Source organism: Hordeum vulgare, chromosome 7H (assembly GCF_904849725.1).
Source record: "Hordeum vulgare subsp. vulgare chromosome 7H, MorexV3_pseudomolecules_assembly, whole genome shotgun sequence".
Classification (NCBI taxonomy): Eukaryota; Viridiplantae; Streptophyta; class Magnoliopsida; order Poales; family Poaceae; genus Hordeum; species Hordeum vulgare.
Genome location: NC_058524.1, coordinates 53,736,669 through 53,762,003, shown reverse-complemented (window position 1 = coordinate 53,762,003; position 25,335 = coordinate 53,736,669). Strand labels below are relative to the sequence as shown.

General features: G+C 49.0%; 2 protein-coding genes and 1 pseudogene across 3 annotated transcripts; 2 read left to right on the top strand and 1 right to left on the bottom strand.

The window, feature by feature from the left end:
* Positions 1-492: 492 nt before the first annotated feature.
* LOC123413243 (codeine O-demethylase-like) lies at positions 493-14,400 on the bottom strand. The gene is made up of 5 exons (XM_045106185.1): positions 14,267-14,400; positions 1,903-2,300; positions 1,523-1,782; positions 985-1,315; positions 493-901 (listed from the first exon to the last, which is right to left on the bottom strand). The coding sequence occupies exons 2-5, from the start codon at positions 2,134-2,136 to the stop codon at positions 653-655; spliced, it is 1,074 nt and encodes a 357-aa protein (XP_044962120.1). The 5' UTR covers positions 2,137-2,300; positions 14,267-14,400; the 3' UTR covers positions 493-652.
* LOC123413244 (protein SRG1-like) lies at positions 3,826-5,429 on the top strand. 2 transcript variants are annotated; one of them, XM_045106187.1, is made up of 5 exons: positions 3,826-4,057; positions 4,136-4,208; positions 4,275-4,534; positions 4,637-4,964; positions 5,061-5,429. In XM_045106187.1, exons 1-5 carry the CDS (start codon positions 3,972-3,974, stop codon positions 5,301-5,303), a joined length of 990 nt encoding a protein of 329 aa, XP_044962122.1. In that variant the 5' UTR covers positions 3,826-3,971; the 3' UTR covers positions 5,304-5,429. The 2 variants fall into 2 exon arrangements, with proteins under 2 accessions (XP_044962122.1, XP_044962121.1); XM_045106186.1 differs by having other exon boundaries at positions 3,826-4,208.
* On the top strand, positions 11,760-13,670 carry LOC123413245 (annotated as a pseudogene).
* Positions 14,401-25,335: the final 10,935 nt, after the last annotated feature.

Here is a 25,335-nt window from a genome sequence, read left to right as displayed (position 1 = left end):
AACAATTGTTGCTGTCCAGGTGTTGCCAATGTTGATATTGATGAATGCTATTGTGTGCAATTGATTGTTCATGCATGTCTTTTGCAGTTGTGTCTTTTATCTTCCTTTTTAATGATCTAAAGGCTTTTATATTAGTTTATGGAGGGAGTAATAATTTGGGTGTGCATCAAGGATATCTCTGACTAGATCTTGGCGTCATATTGTGTAGATACCAATATACTTTGTATCAAGCATCAACTTAATATTCATATATTACACTTTGACGAACAATTTACATCGTGACCCCGAATTCCTGAAGAGACGTATGTTGGCAAAAGGTGACATCCGTGGAGTAAACACACCATGCCAACATGTCTGTCAGTTTCACACAACATGACAGTGACTCTAGTCCTGACATTTTTTACATCCTAAAACTCATTATTCACCATGTTATGGATAGGGTATGCATTCTGAAGAATAAAAGCTGTATATAAGAAGGAACGGTGGATACACTTGAGCAGATAAGAGAATATGGAAGTGCTCAGAGAGCATGTCAATACAAACCCAAACATAAACCAGACTGATTCTTCATTTTAACCAGATTCACTCCCTGTAAGTTCACCAATTAGTTACTTTCCATGGGAGCATGGAAGTGGAACTACATCCATCTTACTTAGATCTTCAGTGTATCAGCAATTCTTGTTCCCCGGCCTCCAGCGTAATGTTCATGGTGCAACACTAACAAGTCCTTGGCCTTCATTTTCCTGTACCGTGCCGGTTGCTCCTCACTTAACAGATGAGCTATCGGCCCAATCTCTTGCTCGGGATCCAAACCATAGAACATGGCCACAGATATCCTCTCTTTATCGGCATTGGTCACAACTCTATGCATTGGCCCCGTGAAGATCCCGTTGGTCATTATCTGCACAAGGAATGGCCAGAACGAAAGTCATCAAGAACTTGAGTATAGGGGAGAAAATTTACTAGAGATTCAGAGATGGTCACCTCCATCGTAAGACCAATGTTGACCAGCAAGGTGTGGTCACGCGCAGCTGGAACATTGTACCAGGTTCCATCTCTAAGATATTGCAGCCCCGCGACGTCTTTGTCCATGAGAAGAACCGTGAGAGCAGGGAAATCGGCGTGAGGCTTGATGCCCAGGACAAGATCAGGTCTTGGGCACGGAGGGAAGTGGTTGAATCTAGCAAAAGTGGGGGCGTTGCTGTTAAACTGATTAACGAGGCAGTCTTCATCAAGCTCCAAAACCTTGGCCATTGCCCGAAGGATGTCGCCTCTGATTCTCTTGCACTTCAATGCGTACTCGTGTAGATCATCCCTGCAAATAACACGCAAATAGTCCAGTTAATCAAGAATGGTTTAGTAATGTAAATTTTATTTCTGTGGCCCATGACTCCATGTCAGTCCACATCACTCAAGACATAAATAAGCAAAGGAAGTCTTTTCTACAAAACAGACAACACCGAAAGATCCGTTTAAACAAAAGTATCAGAAAATATTGTATCTCTGTTCTCTGATAGATTACCTGAAAGATTTGGGATGTGTAGGCCAATGGGCAAGGTTTCTCCCACCCACCGGCTCAACTCTAAGGTGCAGTCGATCAGACCAGTCCAATCTCTGATCTTGAGTCCTCACCTGGTCATTCCCGTACCCTTCTACCTGGAAATGCTTGCCGTCTATCAGGTTACTGCATTTCTTCTTCTCTTCGAGCGGTAGGTGAAAAAATTCCCTCGATGTGGTCATCACAGAATCCATCATAGAGGTCTCCATTCCATGGTTAGAAATCTGGTCATATAGGCTGATGCGTGTTACAGAGATAGCAAGTACACCATGAACCAAAAATGCAAGAAAAAGAGTAAATCTTAGGAACAGGAAACTCGAGAACAAAGTAATAAAGAAACTCACCTGGAAGAATCCCCAGGTCTGCAGCGCCGACTGCAGCTTGGCGATTTCCTCGGGGTCGCCGGATGCAGACAGCAGGCCAAGATCGATTGTTGGGACGGGCTCCGGTATCTCAGAACCAGCAAGGTTCTCACCAAGCAGTTCTTGCTCTCTGAGCAAGTACTGGCTTGGTGGTTCTTGCATGTTGGCAGCCAGTTGCTGCACTGAATTGGGCAGCATCCATGACTCATCAGCCATTAGAGTTCTTGGATGGTTCTTTGCTGATCCAGGTGGTCTGCTCTGTCTCCTTGGTTGCTGTGCTCTCTTGAAGGAAGATGTTGCCCTACCCAAGATGTAGTTGGCTTCGTCTCAGTCCCGTCTCAGTACACATTGTCATCAATGAGTAGGACAGTCACCAACCGCTAAAACAAACACCAGAAAGACCAGAGTGATGATTGCTACTCCTTTTTGCTACAGAAGAAAACTTAATAAGCCAAAACAAGCTATATAAGAGGACAAGCGGGGGGACAGAGATAACATGTCATGTGTTTGCATGCATTACTCTGTATTTTACTACATACACAGGTGTATATATTCACCAGTTTGTACTTTTCACCTGTTGTCAACTGGTGTGTGGGGCAACCTGATTTCTACACCCTAAATTAAACATAAAATTGTCTCTGTAGAAGTGGGCAAAGAGTTACAAGTTGACCTAATTACGAGCTTAAAAGTCAAGATACCCCTTTGGAATAATCTACTGTATTCGTTTTCGCAAGTCTATGACCATAAAACAGCCAAAGCGAGACAAGGGAACTCAAGATAAACAGCAGCATCAAACAGTGGCACTACGCAACGTTGATGACTACTCATCACCTTTGATGAGTCGTCAATTTTGTTTTTGTTGCTTAGTGCTGTTAGCAAGTTGTCTTAATCTCAGTCTGCACGGTCATCAATGACTAGACTAGCCACCAGCTACTAGAACTAACACTGAATTGTCCGAAAGATGACCCACAAGATGAAAAAAGATACTCCCTCCGTTACAGTTTAGAAGGCATAGTTAAATTTACGTGCATTTTCACAATAGACAAGGTTTAGGGCGCATTGTATTTACTTCTAACAGCTAATTAGTATCCCGTTGTACTATTTCTATATGCATGCAAAGTGTGAATGCTATTTTTCAACCCATCTCACAGCCAATCAATAACCATCTACGTTCCAGAGAATTTTCAAGCACGCCTTCTAAACCGTAACGGAGGGAGTACTTCTTTTTTCACAAGGAGAAACCTATAATGACGTAAAACAAGCTAAAAAGAAGAAAAATTAAGTGGGGACACACTACAAAGCTGTCCATTATATCTGGCCATCGCTTGGTCCGGGCCGGGCCCTTCCCTAAAATGCAAAAACACCAAGCTCAGGCCCGGCCCGAAATACTCTTCGGGCTCAAAATTCAGGCCCGAGCCCGGCCCATGGGCGAGGTCGGGCCGGGCTGCCCATGGCCAGATATACTGTCCATGGATGATGGTACTCATAGTTGGTGCATATAGATTTCCATATCCTACTCCTCAATTAGCAGGATGCCAAGATGCCTTTATCACAACACACGGTCAATATTCATGGAGTAGAACAGCCAAGTCCACAACGACCACAAGCACAAGCAGATGAAGATCTGGGCCATGATTGAAGTGTTATTACTTTTTTGAACAGGAGAAACGTAAATAAATTAAAGAAACCTAATAGAGTTTAAAAAGCCCGAACAAGGCATCAATGGCACGCAGTACTCAGTATTTTGCTGCAGGAGTCTCTTCATGTGTATGCTATGTTTGTGATATTGACCATTTTGTACTTCTAAGTAATTGGTGCTTGGGACAAAGTAATAAGCAATAACCATGATGTCCACATCCAGAGGGACTCAGTAGTGCGCATAAGTCACCATCTCCCATGGAAGTGGACAAAGGAGCGAGCAGCATTCTCTGCCTGACAGTCAACACACTCCTCTGTGATCCACCACTAGTCACCTTTTGCAAATCTATGCCCATAAAACAGCCAAAGCAGGATAAGGAAGAACTCAAAATCAACACTTGTAAGAGGCAACCATGGCGGACGCGGAGCCATGGAAGACGGTCAAGATACCCCCGATCGTGCAGGAGCTGGCGACCGGCGTGCAAGAGCCACCGAGCCGGTATGTGATCGCTGAGCACAACCGCCCCGCCGTGGCTGCTTCTGAGATGCCTGATCCGATACCCATCGTCGATCTCAGCCGGCTGTCTGACAACTGTGCTGATGAGGTTGCCAAGCTGCGGTCTGCCTTGGAGAACTGGGGCCTGTTCCTGGTAAAGTTTTCTCCCTGATTTCTTTGCTTCTTCCCATCTTCAGATTTCTGATTGATCTTCCGCCAGGCTGTTGGTCACGGAATGGAACAAAGTTTTCTAGGTGAGGTGATGAAAGTCGCCAGAGAATTTTTCAAGCTCCCACTGGAAGAGAAGCAGAAGTACTCAAACTTGGTGAACGGCGACGAAGTCAGGATCGAAGGTTACGGGAACGACATGGTCGTATCAGAGAAGCAGATCCTGGACTGGTGTGACCGCCTCTACATCATAGTGGAACCTGAGAATCGAAGAATCTACAGCTTGTGGCCAACACAGCCTCCATCGTTCAGGTATCCTACCATTCAGGCTTGTACTTCATATGGTATATACGCGTGTCGAGTGTCGACCGATGAGTAGCCTCCATAGTTGTCTTACCGTGAAGATTTCTGCAGAGATATTTTGAGCGAGTACACCGTCAGGTGCCATAAGATCGCCAACCTTTTTCTCCAGAACCTGGCCAAGCTACTCGATTTACACGAGGACTACTTTGTCAACATGTTCGACGAGAATGCGTTGACATACGCTAGGTTAAACTACTACCCTAACTGTCCCAAGCCAGACCACGTCTTCGGCATGAAGCCTCACACCGATGCCTCGGTGATCACTATCGTCTTCATCGATGATAATGTCAGTGGGCTCCAGCTTCAGAATGATGGCGTCTGGTACAACGTACCCATTGTTCCAAATGCATTACTCGTGAACGTGGGAGATGTAATGGAGGTACGTGTGTGTGGGAAGTTGCAAAATTGTTCAATCGAAGTCCTCTGGACAGTTAAACTGAGCTGTAAATCTTACTACTTCATCTAATGCATACAGATAATGAGCAATGGATTCTTCAAGAGCCCGATTCACAGGGTTGTGACCAATGCAGAGAAAGAGCGGTTATCTTTGGTGATGTTCTACACGATGAACCCTGAGAAGGAGATTGAGCCACTGCCAGAGCTGGTGGATGAGAAAAGACCGAGGCGGTACAGGAAGACAACAACTAATGACTACATAGCAAAACTCTTTGAAACTTTTGCTAGGGGGACACTAGCTATCGACACGGTGAAGATCTGAACCTGGTTCCGAAGTGTAGAAGATTAGTCGCAGTGTGGTGATATTTCTTCCAGTGATATGTACTATTTTCGTGGAGTTGGTTTATGCTTCGACCTTCTAAAATAATGTGCTATGATGTATCACCTATATACCATATCTGTTTAGTTCAGTTGTCACCCCGTTGTTCTACATCACTTTCTATCTCTGGTTTACTGTCTTCCTTGTTTTCACCATGCTGATTAAGACATCCAAACATTCGTCTTGCTATGCAATGCAGTCGCCTCAGCAACAATAGTAAAACTACAATAACATAAGCAAAGCACTTTTTGAAATAGAAAAAACAACTAAGGAGACATACCAGACCAGCATAATCATTTCCAGCTAGAAGGTATGAATACGATACCGTGAGGACTGAGTAGTTCACCAGAGGCTGAACGGAATCTTGCCCACTTGCTATAAATATCAGAGCTTTCAGGTTATTTTTCACTGATACATCTACTCAAAGAGATCTTTCATCGCTGTCAATTTTATCTAAAAAAAAAATAGCCTGACATTGAACTTCACAGTTACATTCTTCTGTGGCCGGTGGCCCCTGCTATGTAGAAAAAAATATCCAGAAAAATGTAAGTTCAGTACAGTGTGCTATTCATTTCAGCAAGTTAAATATGAACCATATTTATGATATCTATTGAAGGGGGAAAAATGGCTAATATATTTAATTAAGTACCAATTGTTTCAGATTTTCATGTTACGGGTTCAAATCTAAGAATATAATAATGGATAATTCATACAAGAAAACGTTGTTGGTGATGGATAAGTCTATGTACTATGGTCTTTGTGGGGCTGCAGCACATAGTCCTTTGTGGGGCTGCAGCACATGGTCCTTGTGGCTGTTAGGATAGAATCCTTGACCATCAAGGACTGACAGTTAGGATAGCATCTTAGACTAGCATCTTAGCATATGCTTGGCTGGCTAGCAGCCTATAAATATGTATCCCCAACCCCTCAGGTTGGCATGGCATTGTGTGAGAAATAAACCAACGAAAATTGTCCCAACTCTCCTAGTGTCATCCACAACTATCAATGCTCAGGCTGAAAGATCTAACAAGTGGTATCAGAGCCTCGTTATCTTGTACCCTGAGCATTTCCTGCTCACCTCTCTCACCGGGAGCTGAGCAGCCTAAGCCGGTAGCAGCAGCTGCTCCGACTGCCCCTAGTTACCTCCCTCCCTCCGGACTGTCGAGCAGCAGCTCGTCAGCAACAGCCTCCTCTTCACGCAACAGCCCCCCTGCAGCGAGCCATGTCTGCAGGTCGCTCTCAGCACACGGCTACCTCGAGCATACGGCGCCGGCAGGAGGCCGAGCGCGCCGTGGCAGAGGAGCGTGAGCGAGCAGCTGCTGCGGCAGCAAGGGTGTCAAGGCTGGCAGCAGCGGAGCTGGCAGCAGCCAGAGCGGAGGTAGAAGCAGCCAGGGCGGAGGTAGAAGCAGCAGCAGCAGCGGAGGCAGCACATGAGGCTACAGCGGGTGCCAAGGCACTCCGCGTCGACTCCGGCAGCTCCAACGGCTCCGCGCCTGCGGACGACGGTGCCGACGCAGACCGTGCCAAAGTGGCGCAAGAGCGGACAGCGCAGTGGGCAGCCGAGCACGCCCGCGCTCCAGGTGGAGTGCGCACGGCGATGGCGGCTGCAACGACCAGGACCGCGGCCTCTACGAGGTTCGGACTGTGGTCAGGGATGTTGGTCCCAGTGTTGGGTGGCCTACCCTCACTAAAACCAACTACGTCGAGTGGGCCGCGATCATGAAGATCAGGCTCCAGGTGCAGCGGCTGTGGGAGGCAGTCCAGGACAGCAACGTCGACCACCAGGAAGATCGACGGGCGCTGGACGCCCTCATCGCCGTAGTCCCGCCCGAGATGCAGTTCTCGCTTTCCAACAAGCGGACTGCCAAGGAGGCTTGGGACGCCATCGCCGCGGCACGCATCGGCAGCCACCGTGCTCGCAAGTCCACACTGCAGGCACTTCGTAAGGAGTGGGAGAGCCTGGCTTTCAAGCCAGGTGAGGACGTTGATGACTTTGCTCTCCGTCTCAACACTCTACTGCAGAAGATGGTGAAGTTCGGCGATGCCACCTACACCGAGGAGAGAGCTGTCGAGAAGCTTTTCCGGTGCATTCCCGAGAAGTACAAGCAGATGGCTCGCTCGATCGAGTCTTTGCTGGACCTCTCCACGATGACGATCGAGGAGGCGATAGGTCGCCTCAAGGTCGTCGACACCGACGAGCCATAGCCTCCCTCGGGGTCCATCACCACCGGCGGGAAGCTGCTCCTAACTCGGGAGCAGTGGGATGCCAGCCTTGGTGACAAGAAGAAGGGGGAGCCTTCTTCCACGACGGGCGGCCGCAAGCGCGGCAAGCAGCGCAAGGCGCGAAGGGGCGGCAAGGCACAAGGACGTGCCGAAGGTGACGCCCGCGGAGGCGCCAAGGACGGCGTCGCTGGCAAGCCCAAGCCGGCACAGGACAACAACTGCCACAACTGTGGCCGGCTTGGCCATTGGGCCAATGAGTGTCGCCAACCACGACAAGGCCAGGCTCACGTCGCACAGGCGGCGGAGGAGGAGACGGCTCTGTTCATGGCGCATGCAAGCATCGAGCTACCTTCAGCGACACCAGTCGCAAAGGCACCCCTCCACCTCGACGAGCCAAAAGCACACGCTCTTCTCGGCGATGGCTCCGGGAAGGACAAGACTGCGGGGTGGTGCCTCGATACCGGCGCCACCCACCACATGACCGGTCGAAGGGAATTCTTCGCCGAGCTCGACTCCGACGCGCGAGGCTCCGTCAAGTTTGGGGATGCCTCAGCTGTGGAAATTAAGGGCGTCGGCTCCGTCATCTTCACCACCAAGACGGGAGAGCACCGGCTGCTCACCGGTGTCTACTACATCCCCGCGCTAAGGAACTCCATCATCAGCTTGGGACAGCTGGATGAGAACGGCTCACGCGTGCTGATTGAGCATGGGGTCCTACGCATCTGGGATCGCCAGCGTCGCCTTCTCGCCAAGGTACCCAGAGGCGAAAATCGACTCTACGTCCTTGATGTGCAGGTGGCACAACCGGTCTGTCTAGCTGTCCGTCGGGACGACGAGGCGTGGCAATGGCATGAGCGCTTTGGGCACCTTCATTTTGAGGCCCTGAAGCGTCTAAGTGCCAAGGAGATGGTGCGAGGCCTGCCATGCCTCGACCATGTGGAGCAGTTCTGCGACATCTGTGTGCTGACGAAGCAGAGACGACTCCCCTTTCCCCAGCAGGCGAGTTTTCGGGCCAAGGAGAGGCTGGAGCTCGTGCACGGAGATCTGTGCGGCCCGGTGACGCCAGCCACACCAGGAGGTCGACGCTACTTCCTGCTGCTCGTCGACGACCTTTCTCGCTACATGTGGGTGATGGTCCTCGGCAGTAAGGGAAAGGCGCCGGACGCCATCAGGCGTGCGCAGGTTGCTGTGGAGGCGGAGAGCGGCCGCAAACTGCGCGTGTTGCGCACTGACAACGGTGGCGAATTCACGGCGGCTGAATTCGCGTCGTACTGCGCTGATGAGGGCATCCAGCGCCACTACTCCGCGCCGTACAGCCCGCAGCAAAACGGCGTCGTCGAGCGGCGCAACCAGACGATTGTGGGGATGGCTCGGGCTCTCCTCAAGCAGAGAGGGATGCCGGCTGTTTTCTGGGGAGAGGCGGTGCTAACGGCCGTCTACATCCTCAACCGCTCGCCTACTAAGGCACTCGACGGCAGGACGCCGTACGAGGCCTGGCATGGGCGGAAGCCGGCGGTCTCTCACTTGCGGGTCTTTGGCTGCCTTGCGTTCGCCAAAGAGCTCGGCCACATCGGCAAGCTCGACGACAGGAGTACTCCGGGAGTCTTCATCGGCTATGTGGAGGGCTCAAAGGCCTACCGCATCCTCGACCCAGAGACACAGCGTGTGCGCACGGCGCGAGACGTCGTGTTCAACGAAGGGCGAGGGTGGAAATGGGACAAGGCGGTGGACGACGGCTCGACGCCGACGTATGACGACTTCATTGTCGAGTACGTCCACTTCAAGGAAGCTGGGGGAGCAAGCAGCTCCTCTTCGCCGAGCACGTCTACCCCAGCCCCCAAAACTACATCGACTCCGGTGCCTGCTACGCCGACGGCACCACAACCGGCGACGCCGCATACTCCAGCCCCGACAGTCACCACTCCGGGCTCGTCTTCATCAGCACCAGCTCACGCAGAGCACAACCCGATGAAGTTCGCTTCCCCGCTCACTCACGACGAGGAGCGCATCGACGCGTATCATAGCGGCGAACCGCTACGGTATCGTACGATGGATAATCTACTCGGCGACCAGCCGGTGCCGGGACTGGTGCCACGCGACCTGGAGGCGCAGCTACAACTCGCGTGTGAGGACGGCGAACCTCGGTCTTTTGCAGAGGCCGAGAAAGACGCGGCATGGCGCGCCGCGATGCAGTTGGAGATGGATGCGGTCGAGCAAAACCTCACCTGGGAGCTCGCTGACCTCCCTCGTGGTCACCGCGCAATCACCCTTAAGTGGGTGTTCAAGCTGAAGAGGGATGGAGCCGGCGCCATCATCAAGCACAAGGCTCGCTTGGTGGCCCGAGGCTTCTTGCAGCAGGAAGGAGCCGACTTCGACGACGCTTTCGCCCCCGTGGCACGGATGGAGTCCGTGCGACTTCTCCTTGCGCTAGCTGCCCAGGAGGGCTGGCGTGTCCATCACATGGATGTCAAGTCGGCATTCCTCAACGGCGACTTGAAGGAGGAAGTCTATGTGCATCAACCACCGGGATTTGCGATCCCTGGCCAGGAGGGCAAGGTACTCCGCCTGCGTAAGGCTCTCTACGGCCTACGGCAGGCACCTAGGGCGTGGAACGCCAAGCTGGACTCCACGCTAAAGAAGATGGGCTTCGAGCAAAGCCCGCATGAGGCGGCCGTCTACCGACGGGGTAGTGGAGGAAATGCCCTGCTGGTGGGCGTCTATGTTAACGACTTGGTGATCACCGGCATCAAAGATGCAGAGGTGGCGGCGTTCAAGGAAGACATGAAGGCCACCTTCCAGATGAGTGATCTGGGGCTCCTCTCCTTCTATCTAGGGATCGAGGTGCACCAGGATCACTCCGGGATCGCGCTTCGACAGTCCGCCTACGCCAAGCGCATCGTTGAGCTAGTTGGGCTCACCGACTGCCACCCAGCTCTCACTCCGATGGAGGAGAGGCTGAAACTGAGCCGCGACAGCACGACGGAGGAAGTAGACGCTACGCAGTACCGACGCCTTGTGGGGAGCCTTCGCTACCTCGCCCACACACGGCCGGACTTGGCATTCTCCGTCGGCTATGTCAGTCGGTTCATGGAGCGACCGACGTCGGAGCACCAGCAGGCAGTGAAGAGGATCGTCCGCTACGTGGCAGGGACCCTCGACCACGGCCTCCACTACCCTAGGTGTCCGGGGGCGGCACACTTCGTCGGGTACAGCGACAGCGACCACGCCGGCGACATCGACACCAGCAAGAGCACGAGCGGGATCCTCTTCTTCCTCGGCAAGTGTCTCGTGAGCTGGCAATCGGTCAAGCAGCAGGTGGTGGCCCTGTCCAGTTGTGAGGCCGAGTACATAGCGGCCTCCACCGCGTGCACTCAGGCGCTCTGGCTCGCTCGACTGCTTGGTGATCTCCTCGTCCGAGACACCAGAACGGTGCAGCTCCTGGTGGACAGCAAGTCCGCCCTGGCTCTGGCAAAGAACCCCGTTTTTCACGAACGGAGCAAGCACATCCGATTGAGGTATCACTTCATCCGCAGCTGCTTGGAAGAAGGGAGCATCGAGGCGAGCTACATCAACACCATGGACCAGCTCGCAGACCTGCTCACCAAGCCTCTTGGGAGGATCAAGTTCCTCGAACTCTGCTCCAGGATTGGGATGATTCGACTCACCCACAAGACGACGTACAAGACTTAGGGGGAGAATGATGGATAAGTCTATGTACTATGGTCTTTGTGGGGCTGCAGCACATAGTCCTTTGTGGGGCTGCAGCACATGGTCCTTATGGCTGTTAGGATAGAATCCTTGACCATCAAGGACTGGCAGTTAGGATAGCATCTTGGACTAGCATCTTAGCAGCATCTTAGACTAGCATCTTAGACTAGCATCTTAGCATATGCTTGGCTGGCTAGCAGCCTATAAATATGTATCCCCAACCCCTCAGGTTGGCATGGCATTGTGTGAGAAATAAACCAACGAAAATTGTCCCAACTCTCCTAGTGTCATCCACAACTATCAATGCTCAGGCTGAAAGGTCTAACAGTTGGTGGGAATCCAACTCTGGTTCTCTCAACCATTGTATACTTATGTTAGTACCTAGTGTCATGTGCTCAACTTCTCATGGTGACACTCAATCTCACCAGGAATTTTTTTAAGGTGTAATTTTTCAATCCTATTTTAACGAGGGTGGTGTATTTTTTAAAGAAACTTAACAGAACAAAAGAAACTGTAGAAGGGATGAAACACCTCAGCTAAGAGAAATATGAGGACATCCATGTATGGAATGTCGTACTCGTTATTCTGCTATTCAGGTCATTGCGTGTATATCGGGATACTCACTGGTTTGTACATACAAATTGATGCGTGGGAGAAAGACAAAGACAACAAACAAAGTGATAACCATGATGTCCACAAGGAGAGCCTAGAGAATCACAAAGGAGTATCAAAATCCATGCCCATAAAAACTGCCAAAGTGGGACAAGGGAGCTCAAAACTAATAAGAGCAGCTACAAGCAACCATGGCTGATGGCCAACCATCAAAGTTAGTCGAGATACCACCAATTGTGCAAGAACTGGTCACCAGCGTGAAGGAGCCACCAAGCCGTTGTTCCCGAGCAAGACCGTCCCGATGTGGCTGGTTCCGAGATGCCTGAGCCCATCCCCATTGTTGATCTCAGCCGCCTATCTTCCATTGACAACAGTGCTGATGAGAATGTCAAGCTGCGATCTGCCCTGGAGAACTGGGGCCTCTTCCCAGTAAGTTCTGATTAATTTAGCCATATATTTTTAATCAATCGAAACAAGGTTTCTGGTTGATCATTGGCCAGGCTGTTGGACATGGGATGGAGCCAAGTTCTCTTGGTGAGGTGATGGAAGTGACAAGAGAATTTTACAAACTCCCACTAAAGCAGAAGTACTCAAACTTTGTGGACGGCAAGGAGTTCAGAATGGACTGGTGCGACCGGTTCTACCTCGTAGTGGAACCTGAGTCTCAGAGAATCTATACTCTATGGCCAACACAACCTCCTTCTTTTAGGTACTCCATGCTTTTACGAGGATCAATCTGCATGATTAAAAAAAAGTTCGATTAAGGAGTAGCCATGGAACTAGTCTGACCATTCAGATTTGTGCAGAGATATTCTGAGTAAGTACCCAGTCAGGTGCAGGGAGATTACCAATCTTGTCCTCAAGAACCTGGCCAAGCTGCTCAATTTAGACAGGGAGTACTTCGTCAACATGCTCGATGAGAATGCCATGACACACGCCAGGTTCAACTACTACCCTCACTGTCCCAAGCCAGACCAAGTCTTTGGTCTGAAGCCCCACTCTGATGCGACGGTATTCACAATTGTCTTCGTCGATGATAGTGTGAGTGGGCTCCAGCTGCAGAAAAATGGTGTGTGGTACAATGTGCCCATCGTTCCGAATGCATTACTCGTGAACATGGGGGATGTAATGGAGGTACATGTGTGTACGAAGTTGCAAAACTTGTTTGATCTTGTGTCATGGACAGTTAACCTAAGCTACAAATCTCTCTGTTTCCTCTGATGCATGCAGATAATGAGCAATGGGTTATTCAAGAGCCCGGTTCACAGGGTTGTGACCAATGCAGAGAAAGAGCGGCTGTCACTGGTGATGTTCTATATGATGGACCCGGAGAGGGAGATTGAGCCAGTGCCAGAGCTGGTGGATGAGAAGAACCTGAGGCGGTACATGAAGATCAAAACCAAAGACTACATAGCAGAGATATTCAAAACTTTTGCAAGAGGGACACTATCCATTGACACAGTGAAGATCTGAATGTGATTCCGAAGCGCAGACGATCGGTTAGCAGCGTGCTGAATTTTCTCCCGTTGACTTTTTTCCTTTGATCTGTGTAGACTTTCACGTTTTGGATTAATATGTGGTTTGCTTTACCCAGATATATGCACACCTCTGTATGTCCTAAGACCTATCTATGATTTTTAAGTATTTTTATCTTGTGCATTGTCTTTCTAACTATTTCTAATGTTAGGATTAGTTGTCGAAAAAGTACAGTTGGACTTCACAGATAGATTCTGTCTGACATGTCCCCTCTTCCTCAGAACAATTCATCCTATCTGACAGTGTTCGTTACCGTCAGAAAAATGAAAGAGAAAAACTAGCCCAGCACGGTGTACCAAGCTTTTTTCTACTATAAATCACGGCCAAAACTAAATCATGCACATCCTATGCCTACAGGCTAAAATCTTAGATGACCATGACAGGAAATTCACACAGTAAACAGCCGGCCAGAATCGAATTCTGGCTGTAAACCTGAAAAATTAGTCTAGCACAGTGTACCATGCATTTTTGCACTACAAGACGGCCAAAACTAAACAATACACATGTCATTTCTACAGGCTGAAATCTAACATGATCATAACAGGGAATTCATACAGCTACACATGCCTGAATCGAACTCTGGCTGTAAACCGGGAAAATTGCATTATGCGGGCAGCAAGCCTCAGGCATACAGACAGTAGACACAGTGACATATCCCCGAATCATGAATGGGAAAATAAGTACTACCGTCAGTGTGCCGTCAGATTCACCACCGGCATAAGAGAAAGATTACTCTTACGTTCCATACCAGCCAATTCGATCTCTCAATCAAAAAAAATTAATCTCGAAGAAGCTGAGACAACGAAGGTGATAATCGCGCGTGTTACCTCGAGTTGGAGCGAGATGTCCATCTGCGAGTCCGGCGGGCAGCTCGTCGCGGGAAAAAGAAGAACGCTCGCCCCGCAACCCTCGCGGTTCCCGGCGACCACCCGGCGCGGCACGGCCGCCGTCCACTGGTCGTCAAGCACTTTTTTTTTTTTTTGAGGCAAGGTCGTCAAGCCCTTCTGTTCTGGATGTGGGCGTGGCTGGATGGGCCCAGAAGGGCCAGAAACAACTAGGCCCGATTATGGTACCCCGACCATGGCCCACATCAGAATTCAGAAACCAAATCAATCTCTACTCTCCCGTCAAAAAAATCAAAACAAAATCAATCTCTACTCGTTGCTAAAAAAACAAATCAATCTCTCTACTCGCACGAGACTTCAAAAACAAACAAAAAAACTCAATCTCTAGTCCTCTACACAGCTTGGGAATTGGTTAGGATTCTATAGTTAGTTGTGTAAACGAAATCAATCCTACAGTCTAACTACATAATAATCTCGCGGCAGATCGAAGGGCAAACCTGTTTGATCGATGTACCCGTGCTGGCCTGGTCTACTCAGCACCAACGCCGCCGCCGCCGACATGCTGTCGAGGCTGTCCGAGAGGATCAACAAGCTCGTCTGCGGCGTCCTGCCGGCGGACACCCCCGTCGTCGACGACGGCGGGCCGGGGTCGCGCGGAGCGCTGATCTCCCCGCTGCTGTTCCCGTCCGGAAGGTCGGCCGAGCAGCTGCCCGGATGCCTGTCGAGCCCGCCCGTCGTCGCGCTCACGCGGGAGGCCGATGGCGACGCTGATCCTGAGCGCGCGGAGGCCTCGCTGCCGTGCCTGGCGTTCGGGTCGGAGGACGGCTTCAAGGTCTTCTCCTTCGCCGAGGACCGCATGCGCAGCGGCGACGTCGCGATGCGGCTGGCCCGCGGCCGCCGGCACGTGCCGGCGCCGCGCGGTGGGAAGGTGTTCGTCACGGACATGTGCGGCCGCCACCCGTGCCATCTCGTGGACGCGTTCACGGGCGAGCGCACGCCGCTCCCCGACCTGCCCATCCCGTTCTCCGAGGAGGAGCCGATGCCTGTGCTCGGGTCCGGGAGGAGCGAGCCCCGGTACCGCCTGTCGACCGACGACGGGTTCGCGTGGGACTGGTCCCCGCTCGGCGTCATGGTTGCGCGCGGCGACACGGCGTTCTTCTGCGGGGCGGGAGCCGGCGAGTGGACGCCGGTGCACCGGTCGAGGCACGGCTCGGTCATGACCGTGAACTACCACGGCGGCTTCTTCTTCGTGTTCGAGTTCGAGCTGCGGTCGCTGCGCACTGCCGTCATCGACGCCCAGACCCTCGGCCGCTCCGCCGAGATCGACCCGCCGCCTCGCCGCGGCGAGGTCGACCAGGCGTTCCTCGTCACCTGCACCGACGGCGTGCTCCTGCTGGTGAGCCGCGACGGGCAGAGATCGACCTTTACCCACGCGTACCGCGCGTACAGGCAGCGGCAGGACGGGCCCATCCAGTGGGAGCCGGTGAAGAACATCGGCGACCGCGCGGTGTTCGTCGATGGCGCGCACGGCTTCACCGTCCGCGCTGGCGGGCGCGTGAGGAGGAACTGCGTGTACGTGTCCAAGACCGTGGAGCTGGACGACGGGGAGGAGCCGTCTCGGCGCGGCGACATGGCGCGCGTCGTCGCCGTGTCTCCGTTGAACGACCTGAGGAAGATGGCGGTGGCGGAGGGAGGTGACGAGCTAAGAGGCTGCAAGATAGAGCCGGTGTGGGGAAGATCGCATTGGATCGTCTGTAACCACGGACCGTCGCCATCTTTAGGTTTAAGTCATAGCAATCCAGCATTAGAGGACTGCAACTAGTTTATTTGGTCAAGCAGGATTATACTCACTCTCTCCGTTCAATAATATGGTATAGACTTCTTAGAAAGTCAAACAGTGCAAATTTGATCATGTTTGTAGACAAAAATATTTTGCATTTAAAATACCATATGCATATCATCAGATATATCATTAATTATATTTTCATGTTATATATGTTTGAAATTGTATATATAAATATTTTTCTCTGCAATCTTGATCAAAGTTTGTTTAGTTTGATTTCTTATTAAAATCTATATACAAATTATATTATTGAACTGACAGAGTACTGCTCTGTTATTTTTTCTTTTTTCTTTTGGTCAGCAATTGTTTGCTAGGTTCAATGGATCATCTTTTTATACAAACACATAAGCTTAAATTATGATTGAAACAGGCTTTCGTTCCGCTTTATAGATAAAACAACACCATCGAACAATACATAGTGAAGAGCATACTCTCTAACAATGGATCAAAAGATACAACAAGAAACTATAGCTAGCCTACCACCACTCCACAACAACACCCCCAGGAGGGTGACGGTGCAATGCATCGCTGCTGCCGAGCCTGAGAACAGACAAGGTTTTGTGCGCGGTTGTGCGTTAGAACAAGCTGATCGAGCCAACGTGTGGGCTAAAGCGGTGCCGAAGCATGCACTGGAATCCTCGGACGGCAACACGATGACAAGACGTGAGAGAGGAGGACGGGGTGATGCACATGCAGATGGGTCATAATAATAGAACATCTCCGATGTTAATATAGGAAAACAACACTTCCCAGCACAGCGTGTGTAATGATTTCATCAATCGCTGATAATCGTTTGACAACAACTATCTGCCCATAACACAGACAGCTTGTCAGGATGATCCGTATTGTGTTATTATTGGTCTTCCCACATATTTCTGATGAATGAATTGTTTGCTGGGTATCCCATATACCTTCTTATGCAAACTCATTTGCGTTCTGCTCGGTCGTTGCAAACAGTTTATCCGAGTGGATTGTATGTCGTACTTCGCACACATATGTATTTTGTTAACCGTTTGTGTTATCTTGGCTAATCACAAACAGTTCATAAGAACCAACTATATGCCGCGCATCACACACAAAACTAGTTTCTGAATCGTATTTGATGGATCCGCCATCACACACAATTCATGTCATCTAGCGACGGAGCTTGAACTATCCCGTTTGGATTCATGCATCGCACACAGTTTTGTCGAAGAGTCTCTAATTGCAGTGTCCCATTAGCAACATCCTACAGTAGTGACAAAGCATAATGGACAATGCTTATCATACCATGGGATCACTTGATCCCTCTCGGTACATCATGTACACTTTGTGTGTTGATCAACTTGATTCACTCTTTGACTTAGTCTTGATCAACCTTAAGACTTATCTTCTCTCTTCATAAATATGTTGTCTTGAAGGTAAACATGAATTTTCGCACAATCCTCTTCTTCAAGACTTGCTTGCAATAAGCTCAACTCTCATATAAACTCCTTGAAAGCAATAGATGGACTTCAAGAAGTGCCTATGGACAAATTATTCAAATGTAACTCAAGGCAACCATTAGTTCATAGGAATTGTCATCAATTACCAAAACCGCACATGAAGAAACATGCTCTTACACACATGCATCGTGATTTATTCTTTTTTTTACCATGACTAGGTTGGCCAGCCACTCTGGATGCACGCCCTCTCGGATGAACTGGGCGACGAGTAGCCCTGCTATTTCTTCTCCTATTGCCATTCTCTTTTTCGTGGCAAAGCGGCGCAAAGCTTGATTTACCCGGTCGTGCGTCCTTGCGTACATTTAGGCAATGCTCGGTGTCGGTGTCAAAACCGGCGGATCTTGGGTAGAGGGTCCGAACTATGGATCTTGGATCGATGGGTAACAGGAGACAAATGACGGTGTTTGTTGGAAATATGCCATAGAGGCAATAATAAATTAGTTCTTATTATATTTCCTTGTTCATAATAATCGTTTATTATACATGCTAGAATTGCATTGATTGGAAACTCAAATACATGGGTGGATACATAGACAACACATTATCCCTAGTGAGCCTCTAGTTTACTAGTTTGTTGATCATAGATGGTCAAGGTTTCCTGGCCATAGGCTGTCACTTGATAACGGGATCACATCATTAGGAGAATCATGTGATGGACAAGACCAAAACTATAAACGTAGCATATTGATCGTGTCCATATGGCCTGCGGGTTCAAGAACTATGCAGACATGGCCTGAGACACTCTCCGGTCAATAAACAATAGCGGGACCTAGATGCCCATATTGGCTCCTACATATTCTATGAAGATCTTTATTGGTTGAACCTATATCTCAAGGATTCAGTTAATCCCATATGTTGTTCCCTTTGTCCTTCAGTATGTTACTTGTCCGAGATTCGATTATGTTACTTGTCCGAGATTCGATCGTCGGTATCTCTGTACTTAGTTCAATCTCGTTACCCACAAGCCTCTTTACTCATTCCATAATACAAGATCCCGTGACTAACCCCTTAGTCACATTGCTTGCAAGGCTTATTGTGATGTTGTATTATTGAGTGGGCCCTGTGATACCTCTCTGTCATACGGAGTGACAAATCCCGGTCTTGATCCACGCTAACCCATTAGACATCTTTGGAGATACGTGTAGAGCACCTTTGTAGTCACCCAGTTACGTAGCGACGTTTGATACACACAAGGTATTCCTCCGGTGTCCGGGAGTTGCATGATCTCATGGTCACAGGAACAGATACATTGACATGTAGAAAACAGTAGCAGTAAACTGACACGATCATATGCTACGTTCATAGTTCGGGTCTTGTCCATCACATCATTCTCCTAATGATGTGATCCCGTTATCAAGTGACAATACTTGTCTATGGTCAGGAAACCTTGACCATCTTTGATCAACGAGCTAGACAACTAGAGGCTCACTAGGGACTGTGTGTTGTCTATCTATCCACACATGTATTTGATTTTTCAATCAATACAATTCTAGCATGGATAATAAACGATTATCATGAACAAGGAAACATAATAATAACCAACTTATTATTGCCTCTAGTGTATATTTCGAACATGTATCACACGCAACCTTTACTCAAGGAAATCATCGAGGAAACAATGTTTTCACATCCATCTCCAAGATTTCATAATTGAAAAATGCAGCAAATGCTAACATAATTCCAACAGAGTTTAGCATCGCTATGGGTGATTAAGTGTCACGCCCAAGATGCGACCCTATCCTCAATTTGGCACGAAGGCCTCGTCAGGGATAGAAGCGCATCTCGTCGTGTCGCAAGAATGGATATCATTACAAGTACATGTACTGAAAAGAAGAGATATACAAAGAGAGTTGGCTTACACTCGCCACAAGCTACATCAGAGTCACAACAATACATTACATAAACATCAAGAGTAAGAGCAGGGTCCGACTACAGACGAAAACAAACGAGAAAAAATAAGAACGATGTCCATCCTTGCTATCCTAGGCTGCCATCCTGGAACCCAACCTAGATCGATGATGAAGAAGAAGAAGAAGAAGCAACTCCAAATGAACAATCAACGCGCTCGCGTCGAGTAACCTTTCCCTGTACCTGCAACTGGTGTTGTAGTAATCTGTGAGCCACAGGGGACTCAGCAATCTCATTTCCAAAGGTATCAAGACTAGCAAAACTTAATGGGTGAGGTATGGTTAAGTGGTGAGGTTGTAGCAGCGACTAAGCATATATTTGGTGGCTAAACTTACGAGTACAAGAAATAAGAGGGGGAAGATCTACGCATAAAGGAAGTGTCTACTGATGATCAAATGAATGATCCTGATCACCTACCTACGTCAGACATAACCCCACCGTGTCCTCGATCGGAGAAGGAACTCACAAAAGAGACAGTCACGGTTACGCACACAGTTGGCAAGTTTTAATTAACTTAACTTCAAGTTATCTAGAACCAGTGTTAAACAAAGTTTCTACGTTGCCACATAACCGCGGGCACGGCTTTCCGAAAGATTTAACCCTGCAGGGGTGCTCCAACTAGTCCATCACAAATTACCACAAGCCGCATAGAAATCCCCAATCACGAAGCTCGCGATCTCGTCGGATTCCCTAGTGGAAAACCTCAACTGTGAGATTACCCAAAGCATCACCGAAATCCCGATGCACAAGATATTTCGTCAAAGGTAAAACTATTCCAGCAAGGCCGCCCGACGTGTCGACGATCCCGATAGGAGTCGTGTACCTCGTTCTCAGGACACGACGGATTAGCTAGACGTCGGGATCGCTAAACCTCCGGGTGACCAGAGGGGCACCGGACATCGCTCAGGTGGGGCCAACACTCATGAGGAGCACTGGCCCGGGGGTTGATTAAATTACTCCGCGGGTGCCGGCGGGTCCCTATGCATTATTATTAGGTTATTAGGCAAATGTAGTACCAAAGCTGGGCCTTGCCAGACCAGCTTTAATCTAAAACGAATTATCAAGGGGGTCCCCATAACAAGCCCGATCGTGTTACGAGCGCTCAAATATGGAACATAACACCGGTAGCCGAAACTAAGGGGGCAAAGGTGGAACAAAACACCAGGCTAGAAAGGCTGAGCCTTCCACCTTTTACCAAGTATATAGGTGCATTAAATTAAATAGCATTTAAATATGGTGATATAACAAGGAACCCATGTGTTTCACATGGAAGCAATGCACCTACAACTAGCAACGCTAACACAGGGTTAAGCAAGCGGTATCATAGCCAATCAGTGGTTTGCTACGTTGAACAGGTTGAAGGTTTCATGGCATTGTTGAGAGGCTGATATTTAACATGTGGTAGGCAACGAGACATAAACGATAGCAACGGTAAAACTAGCATGGCAATGATAGTAATGGTATCTGGGGAAATGGTCATCTAGCCTGAGATCCCGCTTGGAAGAAGAATGCCTCCGTGAAGCAGACGAACCGATGTAGTCAAACGGGTCCTCACATCCGACACGCTTGCGGAACTCTATCGAGACGAAGCAAACCGGAAACAAGCATCAACACACGAATACACCACATGATGCACAACACATATGATGCATGAGCAGCTGAAAACATGCAAGACACGGCATGACAATTCACGACAAACAAACACTACACATTAAGTGAAGTTCAATATGCAACGAGTTGCATATTGACGAAACTCCACGTTTATTATTTAGTTTTATCCCGATTAGATACACGGCAATAATAAATGTGGTTAAACATGGCAAGAGGTGAAGCGTAATTAAACTACCTATCTAGGCATTTTAAATGAGGTCGGAAATGACATATAGCACATCCGAAACGACCTCACATGTTAATTTACAATTCTGTCCAGATCTGAACTAACACATTTAATTGATTGTTGAACAACAAAGCAAATAGGTTCACGTGATTCTACGCGTCATTTCAAGCAATCACACATAGAGAACATCTCCAACAGAGCTACTGTTCAAAAGATACGGACACCGTATGATATGATGGCATGAATGCAATATGTGTGCAACGACGGCTACGAGCACTTCAAAACATACAACCAACAAGAAAAAAAGAAACTACACAAGATTCTAAGCAAGTTTCATATAGGACTCGAGAAAAACGGAGCTACGGATCAAAAGCTACGAGCAAAACAAGAAATTGTTACAATCTGCCAAAATCAGCCACATAGAATTTTCTATGCCCCACAACTACGGGCTACACAACTATGATAAACTCAAGCAAGGCATGACACGAAAGAGGGAAAGAAGCACTACTAAAAACAACTAACAACAACTAGCATGACATCATGGATCACTAGGAAAAGAAGACACAAGATGGCATCTCACACACTATTTCAGACTTAGTGAAAATTACACCTCATGAAAGTGCAGTTTTCGATCTGAAGCCATATTGACAGCAGCACAATCATAAGCTACAGGTCTCCAGATGGCATGAAAATTCCCAGCATGCTAGAGAATCACAAGAGTTACAACTAACTCCATTGCACCAACCTCAAAAGAGCTACAGAACAAAAGATAGAAGCAAGACAAGACAGCAACAAAATAATAACAGATTTCAGACTTAGAAATATTTCAGCTCCTCCAATTCAGCACTATTTCTAGCAACTTGAGAGCAAGCAAACCACACCTAAACATGCATTTCTATTGCAACTAAAAATACCAGGGGCTAGAGAAATCCTCCAAGATCAACTCTCTAGTTGACAACTCCTTCATACGAAGCACGGAATAAATCCTACGAAAATGACAAGAGGGCAACAAGGCAAAATATCGCGCGAACTAACTTACTTAAAAGCTAAAACTAATTGCACAGAAAAATCCAATGGATTTTTCTACCCCGAAAGAATATAAAACATATGGGGTTGCAACACAAAAATATCGCCGCACGTAAATGCGAGATAACGTCCTAAACACAGAAAATAATCTAGCGGCAAATCCCTACGTGCAAGAAAATACCAACGGCTACTCTAAAATACATGGAAAATAGGTCCCTAGAGCATGAACATTTTATCTAAGGCATTCGGGCAAACCGGACACACGCGAAAAATAAATACGGGACGCAAACATAATAGGACAGCATGTTAAACGTCAAACAAATTTGCAAGTTGCGAAAACGTATTCTATGCGAGAAACTACACGAAATCCATATACTACTCGCTCCGATCCGACAGACGGTTATTAAACTACGGGCGTTTGAATATACGTCTAAATCCTGAAATTAACTAAACCGAATTCCTAAAAAAAATAAAACTAACGGGCCTAAACTACTAACAGGCCGAATAGGGCAGAGGCGCAACATAGTATAATGCGCTATGGGCGCTTAATTAGAAGCGGGGGGGGGGGCGCTGCTCATGTTTGCAGGCCTCGGCCTGGTCAGTGAAGAGCTTGGGGAGGAGGCAGTGGAGAGGGGCGGTGTCCGACTGGGCCTTGGGCCGTCCTGGCCGAGGCGAGGAGGCCGCGGTGCTGGGCCGCTGCGTGGGGAAGGCCCAAGCGGGGCGAGGAGGCCCAGGCGGGGCGCTGCGCTCGCTCGTCTCCCTCGTGCTCTGCTCGCTCCCGAGCGCTACAGGGGGCGGCGGCGGCAGGCTCGCCGGCAGCAGGCGAGGCGGCCCTTCCCCGGACCGGATCCGGTCGGCGGAGGAAGGGATCCACCGGATCCATGGCGGGAGGATACATGGGGAGGCCAGCGACGAGGCATGGCGCCGCACGGAGTCTCCGGTGGATCTCGGGAGTTGCGAGCTGGGCAGGGAGGTTGATTGATGGCGGCGGTGGCTGGGGCACCGGCAGCGGGGCGGCGACCGACGAGGGGCCCTCCTCCAAGCTGGGCTGGACGAGGTGCAGCACGGGGAGGCGGTCGGGAGCCTCTCGGGTGCGGTGCTGGCATGGGAGGAGATGAGGGGCTCGACAGGAGCAGGGAGGCTGCGGCGGCGGCGGGGCGATCCGGGCCCGAGCGGGCCGGATCTGGGCTCGCGGGCCCGACGGGTGCGCAGAGGAGGAGGGAGGAGAGAGAGAGTGGGTTAGGGTTAGGTGAGGAATGGTTTTCGAGGCAGAGGAGAGGGGCTGTCTAAAATTTAGGAGGTGGTCTATTTATAGACAAAAGGGGGGCTAGGTTTAGCGAAATTTCGTCCCGGATCCAACCGCGCGGTCGGATTCGAATAATTCCGAACGCGGGACGGGCTAAGTGGTCGTGTAGAGTAGTTATCCGGAGAAGAGAGGGAAAACGGGCGACCCGGCAACGAGATTTAAAACACCGAAAGACGTCCGACGAATAACCAAAGACGGTGCCGCTACGGTCGACCGTTCGGGTACTAGACGGACTCCGATTGCGATGAAATTTGACAGGCGGCCTAGCTATATCTAATTACGAACGCATGCCAAGTTTCACCCCGATCAGAGAAAGTTTTACGCACACTTTTTAAAACAGGGTTCTGACGATACCGCGGGCTCGTGCGTGTGTGAACGGGCTTAGAACGGACAACAACGAGAACCGGCAACTAAAAACGGATGCAAGTTGAAAACTGGCGGCAACGGGTTGCCGATGCAATGCTGATGATGCGCATGATGCGATGATGATGAGACAAATAAAAATAGACACACGACGAAAAACGGAATAAAGGGGCAATCTTCTGGAACGTCGGCATCGGGTTGTCACATTAAGTCTCATCGTAGTCAACTCCTTGAACTTGTCAGAAACCTCTTTTCAACAAGTCGACCTTTCTAAATGGTGACATTCACCATCATTGTCTGCCTTCCTTTTAAAGATCCATTTGTACTCAATAGTCTTACGGCCATCCAGTAGTTCTTCCAAAGTTTATACTTTGTTTTCATACATGGATCCTATCTCGAATTTCATGGCCCCCAGCCATTTGTCGGAATCCGGGCTCACCATCGCTTCTCCATAGCTCAGAGATTGATTCTTGTCCAACAACATGACCTCTAAGACAGGATTACCGTACCACTCTGGAGTAGTGTGTGTCGTTGTCCACCTACGAGGTTTGGAAGTAACTTGATCTGAAGCTTCATAATCATCATCATTGGCTTCCTCTTCAATTTAGTGTAGGCACCACAGGAACAACTTCCTACGCTGTGCTACACTCTGTTTGAAGTGACGGTTCAACAACCTCATCAAGTTCCATCATCCTCCCACTCAATTCTTTTGAGAGAAAGGATATGTTTTCATCAACAAACACTTTGCTTTTGGATCTGAGATAGGAGGTATACCCAGCTTATTCCTTTGGGTATCCTATGAAGATGCAATTATCCGCTTTGGGTTCGAGCTTATCAGGCTAAAGCCCTTTGACATAAGCATCTCAGTCCCAAACTTTTAAGAAACGATAGCTTAGGTTTCTCTAAAGAATAGTTCATACGGTGCCATCTCAATGGAATTAAATGGTGCCCTATACAAGGTGAATGTGGTTGTATCTAATGCATAATCCCAAAACGATAGTGGTAATTTGATAAGAGACATCATAGTATGCACTATATCCAATAGGGCGTGGCTATGACGCTTGGACACACCATCACACTATGGTGTTCCAGGTTGCATGAGTTGTGAAACAATTTTCACATTGTCTTAAATGTATACCAAACTCGCAACTCAGATATTCACCTCTACGATCACAGCGTAGACATGTTATCCTCTTGTCAGGACAATCTTCAACTTCACTTTGAATTTGCTTGAACCGTTTCAATAATTCAGACTCGTGATTTTTCAAGTAAATACACATGTAT

Excerpts from the sequence above, each read along its gene's own strand:
- LOC123413243 (XM_045106185.1), bottom strand. The coding sequence starts at position 2,136 with ATGGCTGATGAGTCATGGATGCTGCCCAATTCAGTGCAGCAACTGGCT. Across the intron at positions 1,783-1,902 it reads AGACCTGGGGATTCTTCCAG|ATTTCTAACCATGGAATGGA; the intron begins GTGAGTTTCTTT and ends CTATATGACCAG. Across the intron at positions 902-984 it reads ACATTGGTCTTACGATGGAG|ATAATGACCAACGGGATCTT; the intron begins GTGACCATCTCT and ends TTCCTTGTGCAG.
- LOC123413244 (XM_045106186.1), top strand. The coding sequence starts at position 3,972 with ATGGCGGACGCGGAGCCATGGAAGACGGTCAAGATACCCCCGATCGTG. Across the intron at positions 4,209-4,274 it reads AGAACTGGGGCCTGTTCCTG|GCTGTTGGTCACGGAATGGA; the intron begins GTAAAGTTTTCT and ends ATCTTCCGCCAG. Across the intron at positions 4,535-4,636 it reads ACACAGCCTCCATCGTTCAG|AGATATTTTGAGCGAGTACA; the intron begins GTATCCTACCAT and ends AGATTTCTGCAG.